At 37.7% G+C, this 25,827-nt stretch overlaps 2 protein-coding genes across 6 annotated transcripts in view; both read right to left on the bottom strand.

Moving 5' to 3' along the window:
• The window catches only part of TRPM7 (transient receptor potential cation channel subfamily M member 7), a 108,971-nt gene extending 106,530 nt beyond the window's left edge, over positions 1-2,441 (bottom strand). For all 5 annotated transcript variants that reach the window (XM_014852440.3, XM_070501666.1, XM_070501671.1 and 2 more), the window contains exon 1: positions 2,154-2,441. In XM_014852440.3, the coding sequence (XP_014707926.1) occupies positions 2,154-2,156 (3 nt within the window). In that variant the 5' untranslated portion in view covers positions 2,157-2,441. The remainder of the gene's footprint in view (positions 1-2,153) is intronic.
• A 16,213-nt stretch (positions 2,442-18,654) lies between these two features.
• SPPL2A (signal peptide peptidase like 2A) overlaps positions 18,655-25,827 on the bottom strand; it is a 46,539-nt gene continuing 39,366 nt past the window's right edge. The window contains exon 15 of the mRNA XM_014852430.3: positions 18,655-22,032. Coding sequence (XP_014707916.3) covers positions 21,961-22,032 — 72 coding nt within the window. The 3' untranslated portion in view covers positions 18,655-21,960. The remainder of the gene's footprint in view (positions 22,033-25,827) is intronic.

Here is a 25,827-nt window from a genome sequence, read left to right as displayed (position 1 = left end):
TCAAACAAAACAAATTTTTCCGGTAGTCATGGCAGATAATTTTGTACAAAATTTGACTCCACTCCAGTTTCTGAACTTGTATTTCTTGGTATTTTGTTTTGCATTGTTTTTTGGTGAATTGGCTGATTAGTTTTAAATGTTTTTAAAATGTAGAAAAATTTTGTATGCTTACTTTCAGTGTCAAAGAAGAAAGTGATTACCAGAAGCAAATGCCTTAAATAAGAGTTTACAGTAAGAATTAAAGTGTAGATACAACATACTTAGGTGAACTTTTAGCCTAAAAGTTGAGGAGGCTCAACAAATTATCATTATTGGAGAACCCCAGTTTTAGGTTATCCTAAGCTTTCACTATAATTTAATTGGAAATTGAAAAGAAAATAACACAATTCAGTAGCTGTCAGGATGCAAGTAATGTAAAAAATAAAATAAAATCAGAGCATTAATTTCAAATTTTAAAGTGAGAATTTCTCCCTGTAGAATCAACAGGATTGTTAACAGCAGGTACAAACAATACTGAGTTCCTATTATGGGCCAAGTACAGTGCGCGATTCATGTATAAAAACATACTGTTTAGGGGAGCGCATCTGCTATAAAAAAGACTGGACATAAATGGAAAGGCAGGAGAAACACAGAACACGTCCTAATTTCTGAAGGCTGGGTTTCAAAGTATGTAGATAGGAGGACATCAAGGTAAGAGGTTAGATTTAAGAAGAGCACCTGAGGTAAGACTAACACTTAGAGACTTTCATTAGAAAGTCACCAGATCCAAAGGTGCCTGTTGCTGTAATAAAACCTTAGGAAGTAATGGTTCTGAAGATGATGAATCATCTTCATTTCCATCTTCTAACGTATCTAAATTTTTTCAAAACACCAAAATGATTGGTTCAAATTAACTCTATTTACCATCTAAAGAGGAAAACCAGACACATCACTGAAGAGTCACTATTAATGGTTTGCTTTTTTAAACAAAACGCACTTTGACTCAACTCTTCCCCCTAAAACAGATTTCCTGAAAATCCATTTAAGTAATAAATTTAAAAATTTAGCGTCGGAAGAGAAACTTAAGAAATCCTTCTTTTAAAAATCAGGAAAGAGGTAAAATGACGTTTTTATTGACTTTACATTACGAAAGAAGGTGGAAAATAGTGGAAGGTGCACTATTTATCCGAAGTATAACTGTATTCGTGGTTTCAGTTCTGTACGGCACTTGATTTAGCTTCTAGAGAAAAGTAAACCTGCCAGACTCCAGCAGAGGGAGAATTGTTTGCAGGAAGCCGATCAAGTTAAGTACTGACCAGAAATACCTACCCAGCTCTTCACGTCCCTGATCTAACTAACTCTCATTTGTAAGATATCTTTAAATTTGATCCCAGGACCTAACAAAAAAGCTCTCTCAAAAGCTGCAATGCACCGCATCCCCCTCTCTCCACTCTGCGCCTTCGGTTTCAAACACCGACAACTCTTCTCTAAGGCAACGGATGAGGGAGTTCGCCAGAAATCCAGACGACACATCGCCTCGGGACCTACAGCAGCGCCCTCATAAAACCCTTAATGCTTGCTAAAGAAAATTCCAAACCACATCCACCGTCCACAGCGTCCAGTCCCTCCCCTCTGGCTCCAAAAGTAAAATGTACCTGTGGAGTGTCCGCTGCGCAGCACACAAGTCACGGCTCCAACCCAGTGTCCTCTACTCCCTTTTTGTTCCCTCCCTGCCCGCCCTCCCTTTGCATGCAGAACTTGAGCAGAGCATTTGGCTCCCTCGTCTGCCAGCAACTGGCGCCAGGAGGAACACATTCCCGGGGGATGCGGCGCTGGGAGCGCTGCATCTAGCGCGCTGCGGCCGCCGGCTCGGCCAGGTACTCCCCAGCCCGCGCCTCTGCCGCCTCGAGGGGCCCTCGCTGGAGCCACGGCTCCGCTCCGGGGATTCCCGCGACGAGCTGTCGCGTCAGATCTGCTAGCGGCTCCCTGCCCCTCACCCCCGAACGCAACACACGCCCGTCCCGCCAGGGCTAGTCCGGAAGCCTCCAGGCAGCGCGGAGGTCCCTCGCCCCGGGAAGCACGGCGGCGCGCACACACGCTGGCCCGCCAGGTCCTCCCCTTCCCGGCCCGCACCCGCAGGGCCATTCCCCGCCCGGCCTGCGTGGGTCCAGTACCATTCTCCTCACGGGGCGGTCTCCGGAAGGGCAGCAACTCCACCTCCTCCTCCTCCGCGGCCTGTAGCCATCTATCGGGAAGCGTCTCCGGAGGCGGCAGCAGAGGCCGCCGGACGAGGACAGCCCAGGGAAACCTTCTCAGCACTAACTCAGCTCCGGCGCTAGCAGCAGAAGCCGAGTCTTTCATAATTGTGCGACCAACTCCTCCGGGTGACTGGCCACAGGGACGCGCCCGCGCCCGCCTCCGCCGGCGACGGGGCTGTAGGCGGACCACGTGAGGGGCGCGTCGTGTGCGTCGCCGCCCGCCGGCCGGGTCACGTGAAGGGCGCGCGCTCCCTCCCTCCCAGGCCGCGGCCCTGCGCACGCGCGCACGCACCGTGCACGAGCACCCCCCGCCCCCCAATCCGTTCCTCTCCCGGTTTCCCGAGGCAGCCCGGGTGTCCTCCACAGGTCTCCGTGGAGTACCTAGGCGAGACTTGCACGAAGTCTGGCTCAGCCCAGGGGATGGAACTTGACGAAGCAATAGTTGAGGGTTACGGGTCCAGGTCTCTGGGATGCAGCGTGGAGTGGCAGCGTGGTCTCATCTACCCTAACGGGGCCTGGCCTCTGCCTGCTCTCTCGAGCGGCGTTTCCCAGCCCCTTCTCGGTGCCTCAAAGCGGATGGAGGCTTTCAGCACTCTCTCCTCGTCCAAAGTGCGAAATCATCTTCTTACCCCAAATCATGTTCTTCCTCTAACTTCCCTTGTATCTGCCTGCAAAATTTCTTCCTCTGGCTTTATCTGTGGGCACCATCCTTTCCTCCGGAGGGATCGCCCGCAGACACGCATGCACCACATAGCTTAACCAAAGACTATGGGTTGTTCTAACACCTGTCTTTCCTTTGCCTTTGCTATCATACCAGCCCAGATTTGACAATTTATTAGCGATAGGTTACTAAATGATGCTTTTCACACATCACCTTACTGTTCCCGAAAAACTTCAAGAGGAAAGAGTTTGACCCTCTGTGATCTGACTTTGATCTCTTTTTTTAAACAGCTTTATCGAGGAATAATTGACATGCAATAAGCTACACATATTTAAATGTATAACTTGATAAGTGTTGACATATGTATACACCCATGAAATCCCCACAATCAAGACAGTGAGTATATTCATCAGCCCCAAGTTTCCTTCTTGCCCTTTGTAAACCCCCATCCTGTCCCTCCCCATCCCCACCCCTCAGCAACTACTAATCTGCTTTCTGTCACTATAGATTTGTTTGCATATTCCAGAGTTTTATATAATGGAATCATAAAATGTGCTATTTTTTTTTTGGTCTGGCTTCTTTCACCAAGTGTAACTGTATGTTATGTTATGCAGTTCACTGAAGTAGGATCTTCTCTCCAACAAAACTGAATCACCCGTTGTTTTCCCTAACAAGCTTTGGCCATGCTTGTGAACAATCTTCAGGTGTTGTGTATTCTTTCCCCCTCTGGCAGGTCCAGCAGGACCAATGTTAAAAAATGTTTTCATACATGCGTCATACCGTTCCTACTACATTATCAGACCCTTGGGGAAGGGATCTTAGCTAATTTATGTATATAGTCAATAAATGTTTATTATCTAGATCTCAAGCTGGGCCTACGCATGTCCTGCCTTTAGGGAGTTTATAATCTAAAAGGTGGAGACAAACCAGAAAATCAAAATATAATGAGAGAAGAGTACGTTGTTTTCCTCAGTCTTTGTGACTCTGCCTTTTTGTACCCACAAGTGCTTCACTCCTTGCTTGGGTGATATAGGAAGGAAACAAGAACAGCTCTGTGACACGTGATCTCCAGAACTCTTTGGTAAATGGGAGCATTTAGTTTAGAGTTAGAAATGGGGAACAGGATTATTCCTTAATTGAATTAATGAAAAAAAAATTATTAATTTACAGGTGATCAGACAGCCCTGGAGTTCACATATGCTAACTGACAGAGAGCAATCAATTCATTTTTTAAAAAGTATTGAGTTCCTAAGAATATATCAGGAACAGTCCTGTTCAATGTTCAGTGATGAACAAGATGGATAAATACAGTGTTTTAAAAAATGTTCCTCAAATGCCCTCTCTCTCATTTCTTTCCCACAGGGGCTGTGTTTCCATTTTGGTCAGTGGCATCTCTGTTTCCCACTCTCACTGGAGCACATACTCATTCTCCTCCCTGTCTTTGCCCAATCATTTGCAGAGATTCAATTCAGCAGACATTGACTTCTATACTCTGTTTAAAGCACTAAGTGAATTTCTACGAGTGATAACAAGATGAAAAGGCATGGTACTGTACCAACTCTTGGATTTTTAGCTCTCAATCTAGTGCATGCATTCTCAATCTTAAAGGAGTGATATCACCCACAAGGAAGTGAAAATTGATTCTGGAGGGGAGGGTGAAAAATATTGCTCTTTTGGGGCCGGCGCGGTGGTGCAGCTGTTAAGTGCACACGTTCTGCTTCGGCGGCCCGGGGTTCGCCGGTTCAGATCCCAGGTGCGGACATGGCACCGCTTGGCACACCATGCTGTGGTAGGCGTCCCACATATAAAGTAGAGGAAGATGAGCACGGATGTTAGCTCAGGGCCAGGCTTCCTCAGCAAAAAGAGGTGGACTGGCAGTAGTTAGCTCAGGGCTAAAGCTTCCTCAAAAAAAAAATATATTACTCTTTTTATATGAAGTACAGATATACATAGAGAACACAAACATTAAAATTTCATTAAGGTGGGTGCAATTAGGAAAAACATGGCTAAAAAGACTCTATAGTGGAGTGGTAATAAACAAAGGGTGAGAAACACTGGTCTGATGGGACAGAGATAACTACAAGCCTAACTCATAATGAAGATAAATGTTATTATTGCTGTGTTAGCACCAACCTGTAACAGGGCCTTCAATGTTCCTCACTTCCTGGTATTCTCACCCCTCTGTATTCTCCTCCCATATTGAATAGGGCTAACCTGTGTAATCAATGGGATATCGTGGAAATGACAATGTGTGACTTCTAAGGCTTGTTCATAAAAGACATTTTGGCTTCCACCTTGCTCTTTTAGATCACTCACTCTGGGGGAAGCCAGCTGCCATGTCATAAGGACAACTCAAGCACCCCTGTGAAGAGGTACATGTGGCAAAGAACTGAGACCTCCTGCTAACAGCCAGTACCAACTTGCCAGCCGTGTGCGTAAGCCATCCTGAAAGTGTATCCTTCAACCCCAGACAAGATGTCAGCCCCAGCCATCTTGTTACCTCAAGAAAACCTCTGAGACAGAATCACCCAGCTAAGCCACCCCCAAGTCCTGATCCTTGGGAATTGTGAGAAATAATGTGTTTATTGTTCTTTTTTTCTTTTTTTGTGTGAGGAAGATTGGCCCTGAGCTAACATCTCTTACCAATCTTCCTCTTTTTTTTCTCCCCAAAGCCCCAGTACATAGTTGTACATATCTTAGTTGTAAGTCCTTCTAGTTCTTCTACGTGGGATGCCGCCACAGCATGGCTTGATGAGCAGTGTGCAGGTCCTCTCCAGAATCCAGATCATTGAACCCTATGCCAGCAAGGCAGAGCACATGAACTTAACTGTTATGCTACTTGGCTGGCCCCTTATTGTGCTTTTAAACGACTAAATTTTGGGAAAATTTGTAATGCAGTAATATCTAACTGATAATATTGTGGTGCAATTAAGGGACTATGCAGTAGTAGAGTCTATCACCAAGTCGGGGTGTTGGGAAGTTTGGAGGCAGTAGAATATGACCTGAGTCTTGTAGGAAGAATTGGAAGGATATATATGGAGGAAGGGTATTCCAGAGAATGAGAAGCCTCAAACAAAGGCAGAGAGGCATAACTGTGTCATGTCAACCCTTCCTAGTGGTCAGAGGCTGGAACTCCAGTAATAAAGCCAAACAGCCTCTTCCTTATAATTAATTTAGTAAGAATGATCCTTAAGCCTTTTCTGCACTTAAAACCCTTCAGTGGCTCCTATTTGTCTTGTCACAAGTCAAAATACCTTAGTGTCTGACCCCATCTTATCTTTCTAGTGTTGTCTCTAGTCATTTCTCCTAGCCTCCTTCCCAACACTTCGATGTCCATTATCAGGCCTCAACTTGTAAGTCCCTTCTTTCAAGAATATTTTTACTCGCTCTCTCAAACACACCCAATCTGGGTTAGGTGCTCCTCCCGTATGTTTCCATTGCATGCTAAATATTCCCTATTATAGCATTTATCTCACTGTACTCTAATTACCAATTTGCTTGCCAACCCCTCACCTCTTGCCACTAAACGTTCAAAGATCATAACCTTATCCATCTTATTCACCCGTGTATCCTAGCTTGATGACACATGTATAGGAGTCATTTAATAATATTTGTTGAAGAAAAAAATAAACTGCTGATAGGTCAGAGTCTAAAGATGAACTCTGTCCTCTGATTCTGACATGCAGTTTCATGTCAGATTAAGGCAAGGTGCTGTTCCTACATAGTAGAGGATTACAGGAGGTGGAGCAGAACGTGGACGTCTGTGTTTCCATAGTATGTTGTTTAATCAATCAGTCATCCATTTACTCATCATGTTTATTGAACATCTATGGTGGATCACTCCCTTCCATGGCTCAGGCCTTATGCTACTGTTTGTGCCTCTTTCCTGAAAGATTTTTGTCCTAAATCTGATCGACTACATTGGCCTTAGCTTCTAAGTGTCCAATCCCCTACTGCACGAGGTACGTAGGGACAACTATGAGATATCCTCTAAGAAAGTGGAAGTAAGAGAAAAAGAGAAATATGAAATAAAATTGCCCTTATAGAATCAGTTCCTTAAATATCAATTTCCTTAACACTACCCATATCCCTTGGAAAGTCTTTGTATACCACTATGGGCATATATACCCCAGTTTGAGAACCACTGCCTTAGAACACTAACTCTGATTACCCTTGTGATGGTTAATTTTATGTGTCAGCTTGACTGGGACATGGAGTGCCCAGATTAAACACTATCTCTGGGGGTGTCTGTGAGAGTGTTTCTGGATGAGATTAGCATTTGAATTGATGGACTGAATAAAGCAGATTGCCCTCCCCAATGTGAGTGGGCCATCTTCCAGTCTGTTGAGGGCCCAAATAGAACAAAAAGGCACAGGAAGGGGGGTTTACTGTCTGCCTGACTGTGTGAGCTAGGACATCAGTTTTCTACCCTTGACTGGGAATTACACCATTAGCCCTCTGGTTCTCAAAACTACACCACCAGCTTGCCTGAGTCTCCAGCTTGCAGACAGTGGATAATGGGACTTCTCAGACTGCATAATTACATGAGCCAATCTCTTACAATACATTATATATATATATAAGTCAGGATTTTTCCTGACTAATAGAACCCCTTTTCCAACTTAATGTTTCAGTCAACTGATATATGCATAGTTTTGTAGAGAATTATAATAGTGTGGTCAGTAAAAGATTTTTGAGCAACAAAATTTTTTCTGATAAAATCATAGAAGAAATGAACAATTGAAATTTGAAATTAAAACACAGTATCATCTACATTAGCACCCAAAAATGAAATAATTAGGTATAAATCTAACAAAATATGTACAAGAGTCATATGAGAAAAACTACAAAACTCTGATGAAAGAAATCAAAGAAGATCTAAATAAATGGAGAGATACTCCATGTACATGGATAGGAAGACTCACTATTGTCAAAATATCAGTTCTGGGGCTGGCCCTGTGGCCGAGTGGTTAAGTTCGCACACTCCGCTGCAGGCGGCCCAGTGTTTCGTTGGTTCGAATCCTGGGCGCCGTCGTGGCACTGCTCGTCAAATCACGCTGAGGCGACGTCACACATGCCACAACTAGAAGGACCCACAACGAATAATATACAACTATGTACCGGGGGGCTTTGGGGAGAAAAAGGGAAAAAATAAAATCTTTAAAAAAAAAATCAGTTCTTCCCAACTTGATCTATAGATTCAACACAATCCCAATCAAAATCAACAAACCGATTCTAAAGTTTATATGGAAAGGCAAAAAGACCCAAGATAGCCAATGCAATATTGAAGGAGAAGAACAAAATCGAGGACTGAAATGATACTACCCAACTTCAAGACTTACTACAAAGTGACAGGAATAAAGGCAATATGGTTTTGGTGAAAGAATAGATAAATAGGTCAATGGAACAGAATGGAGAGCCTACAAATAGACCCATACAAATGTAGTCAACTGATCTTTGACAAAGGAGCAAAGGCATTTCAATGGAGAAAGGATAGTCTTCAACAAATGGTGCTGGAACAACTGGACATTCACATAGGGGAAAAAATGAATCTAGACACAGATAATATCCCTTCCGCAAAAGGAAATTTAAAATGGACCAGAGACCTAACTGTAAAACATTATAATCCTAGAAGATAACATAGAAGATCTTGAGTTTAGCGATGGCTTTTTTTTGGTGAGGATGATTGGCCCTGAGCTAACATCTGTTGCCAATCTTCCTCTTTTTTTTTGCTTGAAGAAGATTAGCCCTGAGCTAACATCTATGCCCATCCTCCTCTATTTTTTTTGTGGGACGCCATCATAGCATGGCTTGATGAGCAGTGTGTAGGTCTGCACCTGGGATCCAAACCTACAAACCCTGGGCTGCTGAAGCAGAGCACACAAATTTATGCCACCAGGGCATCCCTGTGATTTTTTTATATGTAACACCAAGGGCATGATCCATGAAAGAAAAAATTAGTAAGTTGGACCTCCTTAAAATTAAAAACTTCTGCTCTAGGACAGATACTGTTAAAAGAATGAAAAGACAAGCCACAGACTGGGAGAAAATATTTGCAAAACACCTATCTGATAAAGGCCTGGTATCCAAAATATACAAAGAAATCTTAAAATTCAATAAGAAAACAACACAATTATGAAATCTTAAGATGAGGGGCTGGCCCCGTGGCCGAGTGGTTAAGCTCACATGCTTCTCTGTGGCAGCCCAGTGTTTCATCAGTTCGAATCCTGGGTGCGCACATGGCACCGCTCATCAGGCCATGCTAAGGCAGCATCCCACATGCCACAAGTAGAATGACCCACAACTAAAAACACACAACTATGTACCGGGAGCTTTGGGAGAAAAAGGAAAAATAAAATCTTTAAAAAGAAAAAAGAAATCTTAAGATGAAAAAAGCTGAAGAGGAGGCAAATGATCTGAACAGACACCTCACTGAAGAAGATATATATATATCAAATAAGAAGAGGTTCAATACCATATGTCACCAGGAAATTGCAAATTAAATCAATAATTTACCACTACTCATCTATCAGAATGGCAAAAATCCGAAGCACCTATAACTCCAATGCTGGCAAGAATGTAGGGCAACAGGAACTCTCATTCACTGCTAATGGGAATGCAAAATGGAACTGACACTGGAAGGTAGTACGCCAGTTTGTTACAAAACTAAACATGCTCTTTCAATATGATCCAGCAGTTGTGCTCCTTGGTATTTACCCAAATAAGCTGAAAACTTGTGTCCACATAAAAACCTGCACACAGATGTTAATAGCAGCCTTATGCATAATTGCCAAATATTTGAAGCAACTAAGATGTCCTTCAATAGGTGAATAGATAAACAAACTGTGGTACATCCACACAATGTAATATTATTCCATGATAAAAAGAAATGAGCTATCATGCCCTGAAAAAAACATGGAAGAAACTTAAGTGATTATTGCTAAGTGAAAGAAGCCAACCTGAAAGGCTACTGTATGATTCTAACTGTATGACATTTTGGAAAAGGCAAAACCATGGAGACAGTAAAAAGATCAGTGGTTGCCAGAGTTTTGGGAGGAGGGAAGAAGGGACGAATAGGTGGAGCAGAGGATATTTTTAAGACAGTGAACCTATTCTGTATGATACTATAATGTGGATACATTCATTATACATTTGTCAAAACCCGTAGAATATACAACACAAAGAATGAATCCTAATGTGAACTATGAACTTTAGTTAATAATAATGTATCAGGATTGGCTCACCAATTGAGACAAACATACCACACCAACGCAAGATGTTAATAACAGGGGAAACTGAGTGGGGAGGATGTGAAAAGGGTTTATAGGAACTTCAGCTCAATTTTTCTGTAAACGTAAAATTGCTCTAAAAATAAAGTGTATTGATTTTTTAAAAAATCGTGTGGGGAAAGTAGGCTAGAAAACACAAGTTAAGGACAAAAGAATGATGTAAAATTTCCTATTTTTGAAGAAAATAACTCATTTAACTTTCTTAAATGAATGATCGTGGGTATCAAATCATTATGACATTTAAATTCCAAGCAATAAAATTCATTTTTTAAAATTTCTAAATTTGCAATATTCTGGTAAATTACATTTATTGCAGATATTTAAAATTATGATAAAAATGTTACATAGTTTTTTATACATTAATTTTTTATGGAGATATAATTGACATATAACATGAGTTTCAGCTGTACAATAAGACTCAAATATATATATATATAGCAAAATGATTACCATAATAAGTCTAGTTAACATCTATCCATCCGTAGTAGTTTTTTCAAAATTCTTTTAGTGGTATGCAAACAAAATATTTGAAGATCATCATTGCAAAGCTGTTTCATTGTTTTGGAACAGGTAGAATAGTCATAGTGTTTTGAACTTTAAGTTTCATAAGCACATTAAAAAGTTAAGATTAAGAACCATGAGAATAGAAACAGATTATATAACTCCCAAACAGCAGAGAGGAGAAATGGATTTTAAAAAAACAAAATAAAACTCAGTTAATCCAAAAAATGTCAGTGATTAGCCCCACAATTTCTTCTTTGTTCTTGTAATTTAAATTTGTTAACAAATACATACCATACTTGCTGTTGCATTTACAAACTTTCAGATGCACATTTGTTGATTTAAGCTCATAAACAGCTGCAGTGGGCATTTGGGAAATGCAAAGCAACCATTTTAAACAATGGTAGATGCCCTGAGATTTTAGAGTGTTTAATAATAAGGAGGCTTAATTTTAACCTAGAAAATACATTTTTAGAATGCTGTAAGTTTATTGTAAGTCATAGTATATCCAAAGTGACTAATGAGTGGTATAATTTATGAGTGATTACTATATCTGATACCAATCAGGTTTTATGACTTCCCACAGTTGTTTAAGACATGTTTCACAAACCTTGACATTCACACAAATACGGAGGTTTATGTTCAGATAAGTGATAGCAGGCTCCATAGTGAAACAAATTGAAAGCATCAGAGTCCTTACCTCCTTTCATTGAACAATGAGCATTTATTGAATGGTTTTTATTTGCCCAGTATTCTTCTACTCATTTCACATGTATTAACTTAAGTTCTCGCAACCCTTTGTGCTGGATACTATTATCATCATCCCTATTGTACAGAGGAAGAAATTGAGGCCCAGGGCAGAGCCAGGGTTTCAAACAAGATAATCTAAGTCCAGAATTAACGTCCTTAACACAATTGAGAAATCTGTCACTAGTCACAGAGAACAGATTACACGTGATTCAGTCTTTCACAAGATCTTTTCCTCAAACTGTTTAATCAGCTAATCAAGAATCTTTGTTTACTTCACTAGGATCAAATAGTTGGCCTCTATGATTGTTTCCACATTAATCATGCTCTGACTTCTCCCTGAACTGATCTGTACCAGTATAAGTTCCTGGGCAACTGAGAAAAGGACCCTGTATCTCAAAATTGAAGACTGGCAATGTTAAAACAATTAAAATCAATTAAAGCATCAAAATAATTAAAAAGAGAGTCAATATATGAAATGTCTATTTTGTGTAATTTTTCCTGTCACTTAAAAATGAGATGCTCATAAATTTTTGGCAAATCCTTTGTTTATAATAAGCAGAGAGTGATTAAACCAGTTCCAACAAATTTTGTCCTACTTTGGATAGAGGATTAATGGATTTTCTTTCTTAGGCATTCTTTCAAAAGAATTAACCTGGTTTGCAAGAGGAAAGCTTATAAAATGGCAACCAAAAATACCTGGAATGCCTCAAATACTAATCTTTAACCCGAGTAGTTTAGTATAGTGCCTGGCATATAATAGGTATTCAATAAATAGTTCTCAAATAATTAAGATGAAAATCAGACTTCAATTTTATTGTACGCAAATATGCTAGGTAGGTACACAATATACAAATAATAAACATTTTTTTATAACCCTTTTCTTTGGCCCTAGTTTATTTTTAAAGGAAAAAAAAAAATCTCTTCCTAAAGTTTTAAAACTCTGCCCCAAGTGACTAGATTTAGGCAAAAGCCAGAACAAATTACCAGTAACCATAGGGAGAAATTCCCCTTTGAATGTAGCAAAGGCTTTGTGTTAATGAAGAATGTTGTTGCTGGGACTATATGAACTTTTCTGAAGTATGTGTGAGTGTATAATGAATGGATTACTTTGCCTGGACAGAGTTTAGAGCGGTCTAAGGCTAAATGCATCGACCTATGGTAAACTAATTTTGATGGAGTAGCTATTCCTCAATCATTTGACTCAACTACTTCCAGAGAAAGTAAAAAAAACTTCTGAAGTTTGTGTAAAAAATTAATCCTTAAATTTTAGTCTGAGGCAGAGACTTAATCACTAAAACTGAGGGATGAACAAAAGTTGTACACATAGTGATTTTGGATGTTAGGGATCATGAGACTGTGCTATAGATTTTAATTTTCACAGTCAATTTTTAAATTATTAATTGGTGGTCCTATAGATGAATTATTATTCATTTGCACTGCTACATCAATGTTTTTGAGCAAACCCAAGTAGTAAGACATATGAAAAGATAAGTGTGTTTAAACTTGATTATCTAGTTTGACACTTAAGCTATTTGCTTTGATAATTATTCTGGGTTGCTAACATTTTTTTTTTTACATAGGATATTGGTAAACATTGAAAACAAGGAATTGCAAAAAAGATCTGATATTGGATACCATTATTTCTACTATGTATTAACATTGCTAACATATATCTCATAAATTAATAGCAATTTATTAAGATTGTGACATTATAAGGGTATCTAAGGAAAGTCCTAAAATGCAAGTTAAATGGCATTAAAATGGAGATATTATATGTGTGTTTATGTTTATGAGTATGTGTATACTGGCCGCATTATTCTTAAGAGATTTTCGTCTTGTTTCATAAAGATCTCAAAGGGATAACATTCAGGTAGCTAATCTCAACCTAATATACTTCAAGATCATAAAAACTAATTACAGTATACATAACACTCCAAGCAAAACTAAAACATGTAAACATAAAATAACTAAGCAACCAGCTGTTAGTTGGGTTAATTGGCTCTGTGCTTTGAATAATACTTAAATACAATATAGGTGCTTAATACCAAATGATTACAAATGTATAGCTGAAGAGCAAAAACATAAAGAGGGATGCAGATGAAAGGTGATGAAGTGAATACACATCTAATTTTGCTCCCTTGTGAAACTCCATGCAACAACAGTTTTCAAAGTTGTTTAATGAAAAATTTCATCCATATACAAGAGTAGAAACAAACACTCATCACCTAGCTTCAATGATTATCAAGATTTTACTACATTTGCTTTATCTGTTCTTTTTTCTTATTTTTCAGCTGGAGCTGATTTATTTTAAAGTAAATTATAGACCTCATATCTTTTTATTCCTCTATATTTCAACACAGATTTGTTTAAAAAAATGGACATGATGCCATTATCATATCTAAAGAAATGAACAATAATTATTTGATATTGTTTTATATCCAGTTCATAACCAAATTTTCCCAGTTGGCTCACAAATGTCTTATTGAGTTGGCTTGTTGAATTGGGATCCAAACAAGGTCCACACAAGAGATTTGAGTGTCATATCATAGAAGTTTCTTTTAATTTAAAGCAGCCCCTCCTGCCTCACTTTTTCCCCAGGTGCTGTTGATTTATTACAAGAACCATTCAGTTGTCCTTTGGAATGTTGCTTATTCTGTATTTCTAAGTTTGCTCCCTTCAGTGTCATTTCACTTGTTCCTTCATCCTCCATATTTTCCATAGTTGCAAGTTTGTGCTCTAGATTTGATTAAATTCCAGGTTGTCTTTTTTTCCCCAGAAAACTTCATGGTGCTTTGTGCTTCATACTGCATCATGTTGAAAGGCCTACAGTATCTAGTTGTCCCACTTTTAGTAATGCTAAGATTTATCAATGATTTCAGGTGCTGACAGCTCAAGTCCTCCTTTCATCTAATGGTTTCATACACTGATGATCATTGCCTGAACCAGTTATTTCATTTGGGATTACAAAATGGTTCTTTTCTAATCCTATCATTCATCAAGAGCTACAGATCTCCTCTCCTACTTCATGGAGCTGGGCAAGTGTCCCTCCCTGACTCTGGCAGAAAACTAGAGGTTTGTTCTTCAGAGAGAGTAAAACAGGGTGTCTCTGGCCTGGAGGATACCAGTCACAATTGAGGGCATGCATAGGTAACACACTGAAAATGGTATTTGACTGAATGTTTGCATATAAAATGCAGAGACTTTCAACACTTTCTTCAACCAGATGACTCCAGGAGATTAGGAAAGATTTCTTTGAGGAATCTGATCAGCCCAAGAGAAAGTGCTTAAAGAGACTGACATTGGGGTTTCCCAGTAGCAGAGCCAGATCATCCTACAATGTACCTGTCATTTAATACACCCCACTTATGTGCTCAGTGTCCAATTGGATTTTTAGTCTTTAAATCTTAAACGTGAGCAGAAAACTAAAGATTACCTTCCCTCTGAAGAAAGCTTCTAAGATATAACACACAAAAATGGAATTGGAAGAAAACATGGCTATACACAGAGAACAGTTTCAAGAACAAGCAGACAAAAACCCTATCATTAATATTTTCAGAGAGTTAAGAGAATATATGGCATAATGAAACAGCAATAAGATACTATAAAAGATAAAGTGTTAGAGCAAAAAAGAACTCTTGGAAATTAAGAACACGTTAGCAGAAATAAAAAATTCCATAAAAAGCTTAGAAAATAATGTTAAGGAAATCATCCAGATAACAGGGCAAAAAGACAGGAGGTGGAATATTTGAGAATAAAGGTAAGACAAGTAGAGGATTAGTCAAGGAGGTACCGTAACAAAATATTAGTGATTCCAGAAAGAATGAACTGAGAAAATGAAGGGGAAGAAACAATCAATGAAATAATTTATGAAAATTTCTCAAAATTGAAGGACAGTGGTTACTAGACCTCTAAAGGGCCCATTGAATGATCGCCATAATGGATAAAAATAGACCCATACTTGGAAGAAAGATATCAAAAAAAAATATATGTATATATACACATATATACACATAGTATGTCCTAAGAATACTTCAGAACATACGCATACTAAAAAGTATCCATTGTTTATCTAAAATTCAATTTTAAGTGGGCAACCTATATTTTATCTGGGAACCCTACATTGACCTTGCAATTACTAGTAATGGCAATTCCTCATAATTTCAATTTCTAACTATCCACTCAGACCACCACTTCCTATCTATCCAACTTCTTCTAACATCCCAAATCCAACAATCATTTAACACTAGAAATAAATTTAGTTAATTCTCTGATCTCTTTCCTGCATCATCAAAATTTCCCTATTTACTGGATCCCCACCAACACTCAAACATGCTGTATTTCTCCTGGTCAACCCCCACCAACCCCACCAAACCCAAACTTATTTCTTGACCCCATTTCTCTCCTTCCTTTTATAATAAAACTCCGTAGAGGAATTGTCTGTACTTGTTCTTTCCACATTTATCTCTTCCCATTCCAAATAGTGATACCTAAACGGAGATTTGAAGAGTCTTTAGGGGATGGCTGGCTGTGGGAGGTGGGCTTGTGCACAGAGAGTTTCCTAGGAAGAGGAGTGCAAGGGGACAGGAATGAAGGAGAGGAAAATGATGCGAGATTAAGTTGGAAAGCAACAGGGGCTAGACTACTTAGGCCTTAAAAATCACTTTCAGGAATCTAGACTATTCTTAGACAAGTTTGGTGCTGTTAAAGATTTTTTTAAAGCACTTGAGTTGCATGATTAGATTTCCATTTTGGAAAGACCACTGGCTATGATGTGGAAGGGGGATTTATGGCAAAATTAGCATCTGGAAGACCAATTAAGAGTCTGTTACAGTACAGACGGATTAAATTGAGCTGGTGGCAGTGGGCATGGTGAGTACTAGGATTCTTTGAGAGACATTTGGAAGAGAATGGAGAGGACTTGGCAAGTGCATTTGTGTATATTTCTCTGCACTGAAAGGGGCCGGAGTGGATATTGTAGAGAAAATAATTGGTGGGGCTTCAATTGAAAAGTGTTCCAAACACATATAATAAATTTGTGAAGCATTTTTAATTGGTAAAAAAATTACTTGGTTTTCCATAGTTAGCAGAGCCTATTAATAAGTAACTAATAATTAGAATCCAATGAAACTTTTCCCACTTAATCTAGAGAAGTGACCTCTGATCTAAACTGGAAACTTGTTTTTAACAGAATGACATGCCAAACCATAGACTTTCATTTTCAGCTAAGACTAAGAGCTATTTACCCATAACCTCCTAAGAGAGCTGTTAAGAACTAGTATCTTACTATAGGTTACAGACATCTCTCTCCAGAATTCTGCTGTCTGGCTATTGTTTTGAGGGCAAAGTGTCTATTCTAAGAGCTCATATGCAGGTAGTTGAAATTTTTTAGGAAGCATACTTTATCATTAGTGTTGCCCACAATTGATCATGGTTTTCAGTTGTTTGTGTTCATGCTTCTCAGTGTTACATTATTTCACTTTTGCTTTAAAAAAAATTTTTTTTAAAGATTTTATTTTTCCTTTTTCTTCCAAAGCCCTCCAGTACAAAGTTGTGTATTTTTAGTTGTGGGTCCTTCTAGGTGTGGCATGTGGGATGATGTCTCAGCATGGCTTGATGAGTGATGCCATGTCCACACCCAGGATTCGAACTGGAGAAACCCTGGGCCTCCGAAGCAGAATGTGTGAACTTAACCACTTGGCCACGGGGCCGGCCCCATGCTTTATTTTTAATTTAATTTGTTGTGGGTCATTTGGGTAAGAGCAACAAGAAATACAAAATTGATGACTACTGATCTAGACTCTAGTCTTCATGGGATTATAGAAATGGAAATGATCTTAATATAAAATTTAGTCCTACTCCTATTTTCTAGCAAAACAAAATGATTTTCAAGCTAATAAATATAATTTTTAGAGAACATAATTTTATTTAAAGACAAAAAAATTGACAGTTGGTTAAATATTTCTCCTTTTACTTCCAGTATACACATTAGACTGTTTACAAGGCTTATTATCTAAAGAAAATGATATGAATAATTTATTATTTAACCATCTGTTAATATGAATACTAATAAGAGGAAAACAATTCAATAAATTTTGATTTGTATTTTTATCTTAATAGAAGCATATGATAGAAAATGCAACAAGCACGAGTATACAGTGAACAAATTCTCCCTCTTACCCCTATGCCCTAGCCATCTTACTCCCTCTCTTCCTAGATAGTCACTCTTTCTAGTTCCTTATGCATCTTTCCAGATATATGGGCCTGTGGGATGAGACAGGGTTCCTCTGCAGCAGGGCAGAAGGGAACGAGACTTCTTCAACATGTAGCCAAGACAAACACTACAGATAGATATCTGGGCCAAGCACATCGGAGTTAAAAAGACAGTACAATGGCAACAGGGATCTTAGTAATTTGTTGGCCAAGCTGCAAATGCCAGGAATATTCATCACAAGAGGTAGGATAATTTCTTGGTTAAAAAAGTCTATACAGGGGCCAGGCCCATGGCCGAGTGTTTAAAGTTCTGTGCGCTCTGCTTCGGTGGCCCAGGTTTCTTGGTTTGGATCCTAGGTGCAGACCTACACCACTCAACAGCCATGCTGTAGAGGCGTCCCACGTACAAAGTAGAGGAAGAGTGGCACAGATGTTAGCTCAGGGCTAATCTTCCTCAAGCAAAAAAAGAGGAGGATTGGTAACAGATATTAGCTCAGGGCGAATCTTCCTCACACACACACAAAAGTCTATACATACATTAATTCAATAAATATTTATTAATGGTATTATGTATCAATATAAATTTCCAGTAAATGACACTTATGAATTTAGGTTTTCTGGATAATTCGTCAGACTTAAATAACTACAACATTTCATAAGTGATTATTACCATTTGTACCTTATGTGATATGACCTAGTACACTTTGAGTTCATTTTCAATTCTTTTTCACTATTCAAAATAAGACAAATTCAAATTTTATTTTAAAATAGAATTTATTGAATACCATAGTGAATTCAATACATTAAAAAAATTGTTTTTCTTGTCAGTATTGGCACATCATGAAGAGTTTTAAAGCACTGCTAAATTAACACTTCAAAATTTTTAAATTTTAAATCATGTTCCATAAAAAAATAAAGCCTAGTAGTGTTATAAAAGTATTAATTTACACTAACTTACATATCAAAGTGTTAAAAAAAAGAATTCCACACTCAAACCAATCATACATATTTTTCAGAAGTAAAAATTTAATCATATATATTTTTAAAAAGGTTCTCATTTGAACAAAATACAACAGAAGATATAAAACAGGCAAAAACTACCTAATTTACATTGATTCGTCCTACTTGGAAATTCTGCAGGCTAACTGGATTAACTTTAGATACTAAAAAAAAATCATTTTGTTTACTCTGAAAATTCAGTAATCCAAATCATGAGAACTATACAATTTCTTTCAAATTCCAAAAGGTTGAGTAGTTTGATTCGATCTCTGGAATTTACAGAGTATCTCTCTTTCAGGAAGCATAAAGTGATTCATAATTAGTATTCTGATTTTATTTGCATTACCCTCCCCAACCCCCTTCAGAATTATCCTCTGAGGTAAACAGAGCACTGACAATAAATTTTTTTAATTGTAGAATTGGTTAATTGGCATCATCTTGAATAAATTCAACTTTTTCCCTTGTTAATGGGAAAATATAAAGCCCTTCAAACTAGTGCATTCCACTAATTTGAAATGCAGTTCCTGTATTGTGAAATCTCATTGGCTGAAATCAGGCTAAAATTTTAGAGGCTAAGCTTAAATAAGTTACTTCAAATATTCTTTTGTCAAATGTAAAAATAGTGTTTGCTTATACCTAAGGCAGAAATTGAAACAGTAAATGAAAATCAGAAAGCTCATTTGTATTTACTATAAATGTACCATTTCATCAAAATACCGACGACATGTCCCTAAAATCTATGAATGCCAGTAACAGATAGGGTAAAATTCTCTTCTTTCAAAAAAGAAATAAATTGCAGATTCTACTAATAAGGTGTTACTAATCTCAAAAAACCACAAGATAGAAGAAAATATGTATTAGAATATCAAGGTCTTTCCCCACAAATTTCATATTTGTCTTTGCTGAACTAAACTGAAGTAAAAATTATCTACATTACAATTTGAGATATTTAGTGATTTCTGTTTGAAAAGCTACAATAATGTTCATAGGGAATTTCTAAGAAGTAATACTTCTTTTTGCAGTAAGTATTAGTACATCTTATTTTTAAGACATTTTTAGGAAAAAATCAACTTCTCTTCCTCTTAAAAGTTATTGGTCACAGGAGGGCAAGAGAGGAAGACATGACACAGCCTTCTAAAGTCAAATTTCATCTACTCTAGCCTTTGTTCATTTTCATCTCCCAAATAAATTATTTCTGTGCTTTACCGTAATTTCTCTAAATATTTTATCTAGGTTGCTAGAAGGATTGTTTACATACAACGTAAAGTTGATGTTGAGGATGGAGAAACTTAAGGAATTTCAGTTTTTATTTATTTCTATTTAGTCAAGAAGATCTGAATAGCAAACTAGAACAAGGTTGTATCTACTTAAAAACTACTGGTTGGATAAAGTAGAATTTGTATCAAAAACTAAGATTTCAGATTTCTAGATGTAAAATTTTCTTTAATGTTCTTCACCAAATGTTGAAGCTTTTGAATATCATAAAGCTGGGATAAGACTGAAGATGATTTTATGAAAAAAACTGTATTTTGGCAAACATGTTATTGATATTATAAAAGAAAATATAGTGGGAGCTTTAAAATGGCATTTAATCTGTCTCTCTCTCTATCAGAGTCTGCCAAATAAATTAGATTCTTTGGAAAAAATTCAAACTTGATATTATGGAGGCAAAATTAAGATTAACCCTCACTTGTCAGATACTTACTTGTCATTTGCCATAAACCATAGGACCCATAAGTGTATTAAGTGGAAGAACGGCTGACTGTCAGGGAGCTTCTGTACCTGCAACTTACTCAGCGAAAGTTCACAATCAAACAAAAACATCTAAATCCCTCAAATGCTAAATTTAGTTCAAACATCAAAAGTCTGACCCATTTTGAAAGGCATTAGCTTTATCTTTTAATCAGTTGACTGGCCTTACAATGAAAGAGCATAGATTTGTTCACATATCTTGCACGTTATTTACAGAGATATGCAAAATCCTGCTGCCTTTGCAATCACTTGTCATTTGGAAATTTCTTAGAGAAAATAAAAGAAAATGGAAAGATAATTTGACCCCTGACTTCCACGATAATGTTCAAGGTCACAACTGAGATTTAGCAAAGAATAGGGAAGATTTTTTCAAGTTGGAAGGTACTAGAGTGATTAATTGATTTAACTTACTCATTTCGCAGATGCGAATACTAAGATACCAGTGTTTCAAGCTAAGATAATTTACTCAGTCTTATATTGTAATTAAATTGAGACTAACATCCTGTCTCCTGTCTTTTGTCTCCAATTCTTCCCTCTGAAGCACACTTTGTATATTAGTAAACCATCCTCCACCAAAATATTAAAAGGTAAACAGTGATTTCCTATGGGAAAAGGAGCAGGAATCAGGGAAAAAAACGTGGGGAGCGGACTGTTAGGGATGTTATACTTGAACAATGAGCCATATGTATTAATATATAATTTGATAAGAAAAACGATTTTTACAAAATATCAAGGCCTAACATCAACAGAACCAAACTTCAGAGATCAGAAATACTACAGTAAAATTGAATGCTAGTGTAGAAATTTAAGCTCCATCTTTAAGGAAACAGCACACCACTGAAAACTGTGGATTTTAATTTTTGTATCCTTTTAATGACTAGTTCTATATATTATGTTTCTCTAGACCTGGAAAAATATTCTAATATAATACATATGCAGTCTGAAGTAATTTAGGTTCTCAGGTTCTCAAGGTTAAAAAAGGATTGAGACTTTTAAAAAATTTATGCTACAAAAATATGCATTTATATATATTCCCAAATTATATTTTTCTAACCTCTGCAGCGATAAAAGGTCCAAAATTTCATTGTTGAACTGCCTTCTTGCATGGTCTTAAACAGTTATTTCTGTAGAGCATAAAATCTGCATAATTCTTTATAGTAAAATCTGTTCAGAAACTCACTTTGACAGAAATAATTTTATCTATCATTAGAGTTGAAAGAAACACATTTCTGTAAGAAAAGTTCATGGGTGGGTTGAGACTTTTTTTTAGAAAAATATACTGTTTATAATACATCTTGAAAATTACACAGACCATATGCTTTTATTTAATGTGAAGGCAAACTTTAACATGATTAAAAGCAAATGTATATTAATTATTTATGATGTAACTGTCAGTACCAGCTCTTAAAAATACACATATTTGTAAGCATATCACTGAAGATTCTTTTGGATTGTGAATTCAAAAGTCAATTTGAAAAGTCAAAAGCTTAAAAACAAAAAAATGTCAAAATCTATTTGTAGAAAATCAATTGACACATTATTGCAGGGCCACATAACATTATTATTGGGCAATCTGTTCACCAGCAGTCACCGGGTTTTCTTCATTTGTTGCAGAATCCAGATGGTCCATCATCTAGGCATAAATAAAAGATGTTAGGAAATGCACATTTTCAACTTGCCCTCAATATTCACTAATTTGGCAAAAGGATTCTCATTTTTTAAGAAAGGCACAGAGTGCTCCCCGGGGCTGAGCACTCCTGTTGGAGCAATGTGCTGGTTCAACAGCCAGGCTCCTAAGGACATGGCAGGGTGACACTGAACCTTTCAGGAAGCCTCCTCATTTGACTCAGGGCCAATCTGATAAATGCTGTCTCTGGATCTCCCACTATTTCCATTTCCCAGTATGAACACTGCCCTTCATGCAGTGGAAACTCCACTGTAAAAGGAAGATACTCCTCCTGCTTACTCCAGGACACCATTCCAGGCAGTCCACTACTAGAGAAGGAAAAACTAAAAATGGCCCCCAAGTCACTGTGAGAATATCTGCTGGTTTGGGGACAGTGTAACCTGGTTGATACCTTGAACTGACCTTAAGATAATTGAAGAATGATACATGAAACTTTGGAAACATTGAATGACAAAAATTTCTAATAAAAACAAATAAACTGAAGGGACTTAAAGGTCAAATGATATCTGAAAACAAAACCAATACATTTGCTATAGACAATTTAGAGGAATTACCAGTTAAACATTCCTCAAATGATCGCTTCGGCTCTGCCTATATTCCCATAAAAGTCTTTTCATATTTGGGAATGAAGGAAGAAGAAACTGCTTAAACGTTTTCAGTGTTTTTACCCTGTTCTTCATATATAATTACTTAAAAACAGTAAAAACAAGTACTTAATGTTTTTGTGAAGACTAAAACGATTTTTAGATTAGTGATTAAATTTCAGTATTGTGATGTACTTTTTCCTTCTCCTTTATCAAAAATTAGAAGAAGGACCAGCAAGATCAATGTTCCTCTATTTGTAAACTACTCCTAAAAGCTCTAGTGTTTTCTGGAAGAGGAAGCAGAGAGAGGAGTCATTTCCAAATGACTGGACGTGCCAGACAAGAAGAATGCAGCCTGAGTTGAGGCTCTCAGCTGACACGTGTCTCAAGTATTGGGGTCAGCTTCCAAGACCCAAACCTCCCGGTACTCTAGGGGTCATCTCAAGTCCTCGAACAATGAGTTTTAAGGTCCTCTATGTGCCAAAGATATCCCCTAGATTAATTAAGGCAGTTACATGTTCACAGTACGTCCAGGGGAAAGAATAAAAAAACAAATCATGACAGATGACATTTATTAAGCATTTCACTACATGAAACACATGAGGAAGTTGTTGAAGAGCTGATCTTAATTACAATTTAAATGAGGGAGGGAAAGAAGTATGTAAGATATATTTAGGCCCCTTTTCTTCTCACAATTTAGAAGTCCTGGGCATAAGAGGTCAGAGCTGTGGGGAAACGGAACTAAAGCATCCTCTGCAGAATGGATGGTGGGGAAACCCTCTTTCTTCCCCAAGTCTTTCTTACCTCGGTAACTGTAACCTAATGCAATGACAGCTTACAAACCCTAGCTTAATTACGCACTGCTTCTGTCCTAATCCCCAGGCACCTCATTGGCATTGTAATCTAATCCCTAAACATAGGAATATATTAGTTAAAAAAAAACACTTTCAAAATCAACTTATTGAGACGTAAACATCTCTACTTTGTATTTACTTTACTGACTTTTCAATAAAAACAATACAGGGAACTGGCCAGGTGGTGCAGCAGTTAAGTTTGCACATTCTGCTTCGGCGGCCCGGGGTTCACTGGTTCAGATCCTGGGTGTGAACCTGTGCACCACTTGTTGAGCCATGCTGTGGCAAGCATCCCACATATAAAGTAGAGGAAGATGGCCATGGTTGTTAGCTCAGCGCCAGTCTTCCTCAGCAAAATAAATAAATAAATAAATAAAAAGAGAAGGATTGGCAGTAGATGTTAGCTCAGGGCTAATCTTTCTCAAAAAAACCCAACAAAAACAATATAGAGACATAAAGAGCAAACTTGAAATAGTGTTTTTTTGGAAGATTAGCCCTGAGCTAACTGCTGCCAATCCTCCTCTTTTTGCTGAGGAAGACTGGCCCTGAGCTAACATCCACGCCCATCTTCCTCTACTTTATACATGGGATGCCTACCACAGCATGGCTTTTGCCAAGCGGTGCCATGTCTGCACCTGGGATCCAAACTGGCAAACCCCAGGCCACCGAAGTGGAACATGTGAACTTAACTGCTGCGCCACCAGGTCGGCCCCTTAAAATAGGCTTTTAAAAACACAATAAAAATTAGCATAGATGATAAAATTAACGGGCAAAATCGGTATAAACTATTTTTCATAATATCTGTAAATAGGCAAGCTCAATTTGGAAAGACGTCCTCTGAAATTAGGTCCCCTAACCTGGCATTTACTGATAGCTCTGCTTATTTATAGTTGAACCAATCTCCAGAAAGGCTAATAAAACTCTTATTAAAGCAGGGTTAACTGCAGAGTTGTTGATACTACAGCAGAGTTGTTCTAAGTATCTCTGTATTCTGACTTGTCAGTAACAGCTTGTGACTTCTAAAAATAATTAGAAGCACTAGTGACATTTAACAGAGACAAACCCACTGTTTACAGCATTATCGACGAACTGAAAACCTACTTCCGACCCAGAGTAAAACAGCCCCCTGGAGGCTGCCGCCTAAATCAAACACACTAATTTAGGGTTAGAAACAAAAGAATCCCCTAAAATGATCATTTCTCTTAATTGTTCTATATGCTAAAGCAATTATGCCACTGCTTGATTTTTCTCTCTAGGGAAAAAACATCTTTATTTACTCTGCACTAATGAGAACTAGGACTTTGAGTAAAATCAAATAAATGCAACTGAAGACTGCAGCTCCTGAAGCATTTCAGAAAAAAAAGTTTATAAAAAATACAGAATAAGTAGCTTTGAGCTATAGAAAAGAATATACAATTAAGATTTCCAAATTAGTATTATTTTAGTGAAATCCTATAGAAAGAAATGTTACTTCTTTTGATCAGAGGAATTCACGGAAAGGGTTGAGAGACTCCTAGCAAAATCCTAAAGTATTTCTATGAAGTCTCAAGTTTCAGCAACAAACGAAGTACCATTTGCCCTTTGAAAACAGCATAGGAAGGCTGTCAGGGCCACTCAGGCCACTTAGAAAAGTGGAAAGTGCTGCTTTTTACCACCACTATTCTTGCACTATCCTTGCACTAAACTCTACCATTAGGTGCTAAAATGAACCAAATGATTAACAGCACACACAAATGTGCTATCACCTTAGATTCGGACTTTATTTTATATTTGATTATTTCAAAACAGTAGCAAAAATTTTTGGCACTTGCAAAAAATAATTATATATAAAGATTATAGAGATACGAGTCTAATTTAACATTTTTAAAGGTGCCTCACTTTATAATATTTTATAACAATTTTGGTAATTTTATGAGGGCTGCTAAAACACGATCAGGAATCTTATACACACATACAAAAGTGACTAAAGGTCAGTGGATTAGGGACTGAACATTACAGGTGCTTTGCATGAAGAATTTCAATAACATTAATGGAGAATTTACAGTGGATAAAACACTGTTATCAGCCCTGTGGGTTCCTAACACCTAGAAGCTAATAACTTAGGGAGGCATACATAAATATCTACACTACATGCCAGATATTAATAAGTACAAAGTCTAAAAAATATATATATAGGGAAAGGTGAACCCAATTTCCATTGGAGAACTCTTTGGTATCTGCTTGGAGAAGGCAGATTTGGAGTTGGGGGAGTTATATAAGGGATATTCTGGAAACAGAGGCTGGCAACGCCATGGAGATAAGGG

The sequence above is a fragment of the Equus asinus genome, chromosome 2, assembly GCF_041296235.1.
Source record: "Equus asinus isolate D_3611 breed Donkey chromosome 2, EquAss-T2T_v2, whole genome shotgun sequence".
NCBI lineage: Eukaryota > Metazoa > Chordata > Mammalia > Perissodactyla > Equidae > Equus > Equus asinus.
This window is presented reverse-complemented; position numbering and strand designations above follow the sequence as displayed.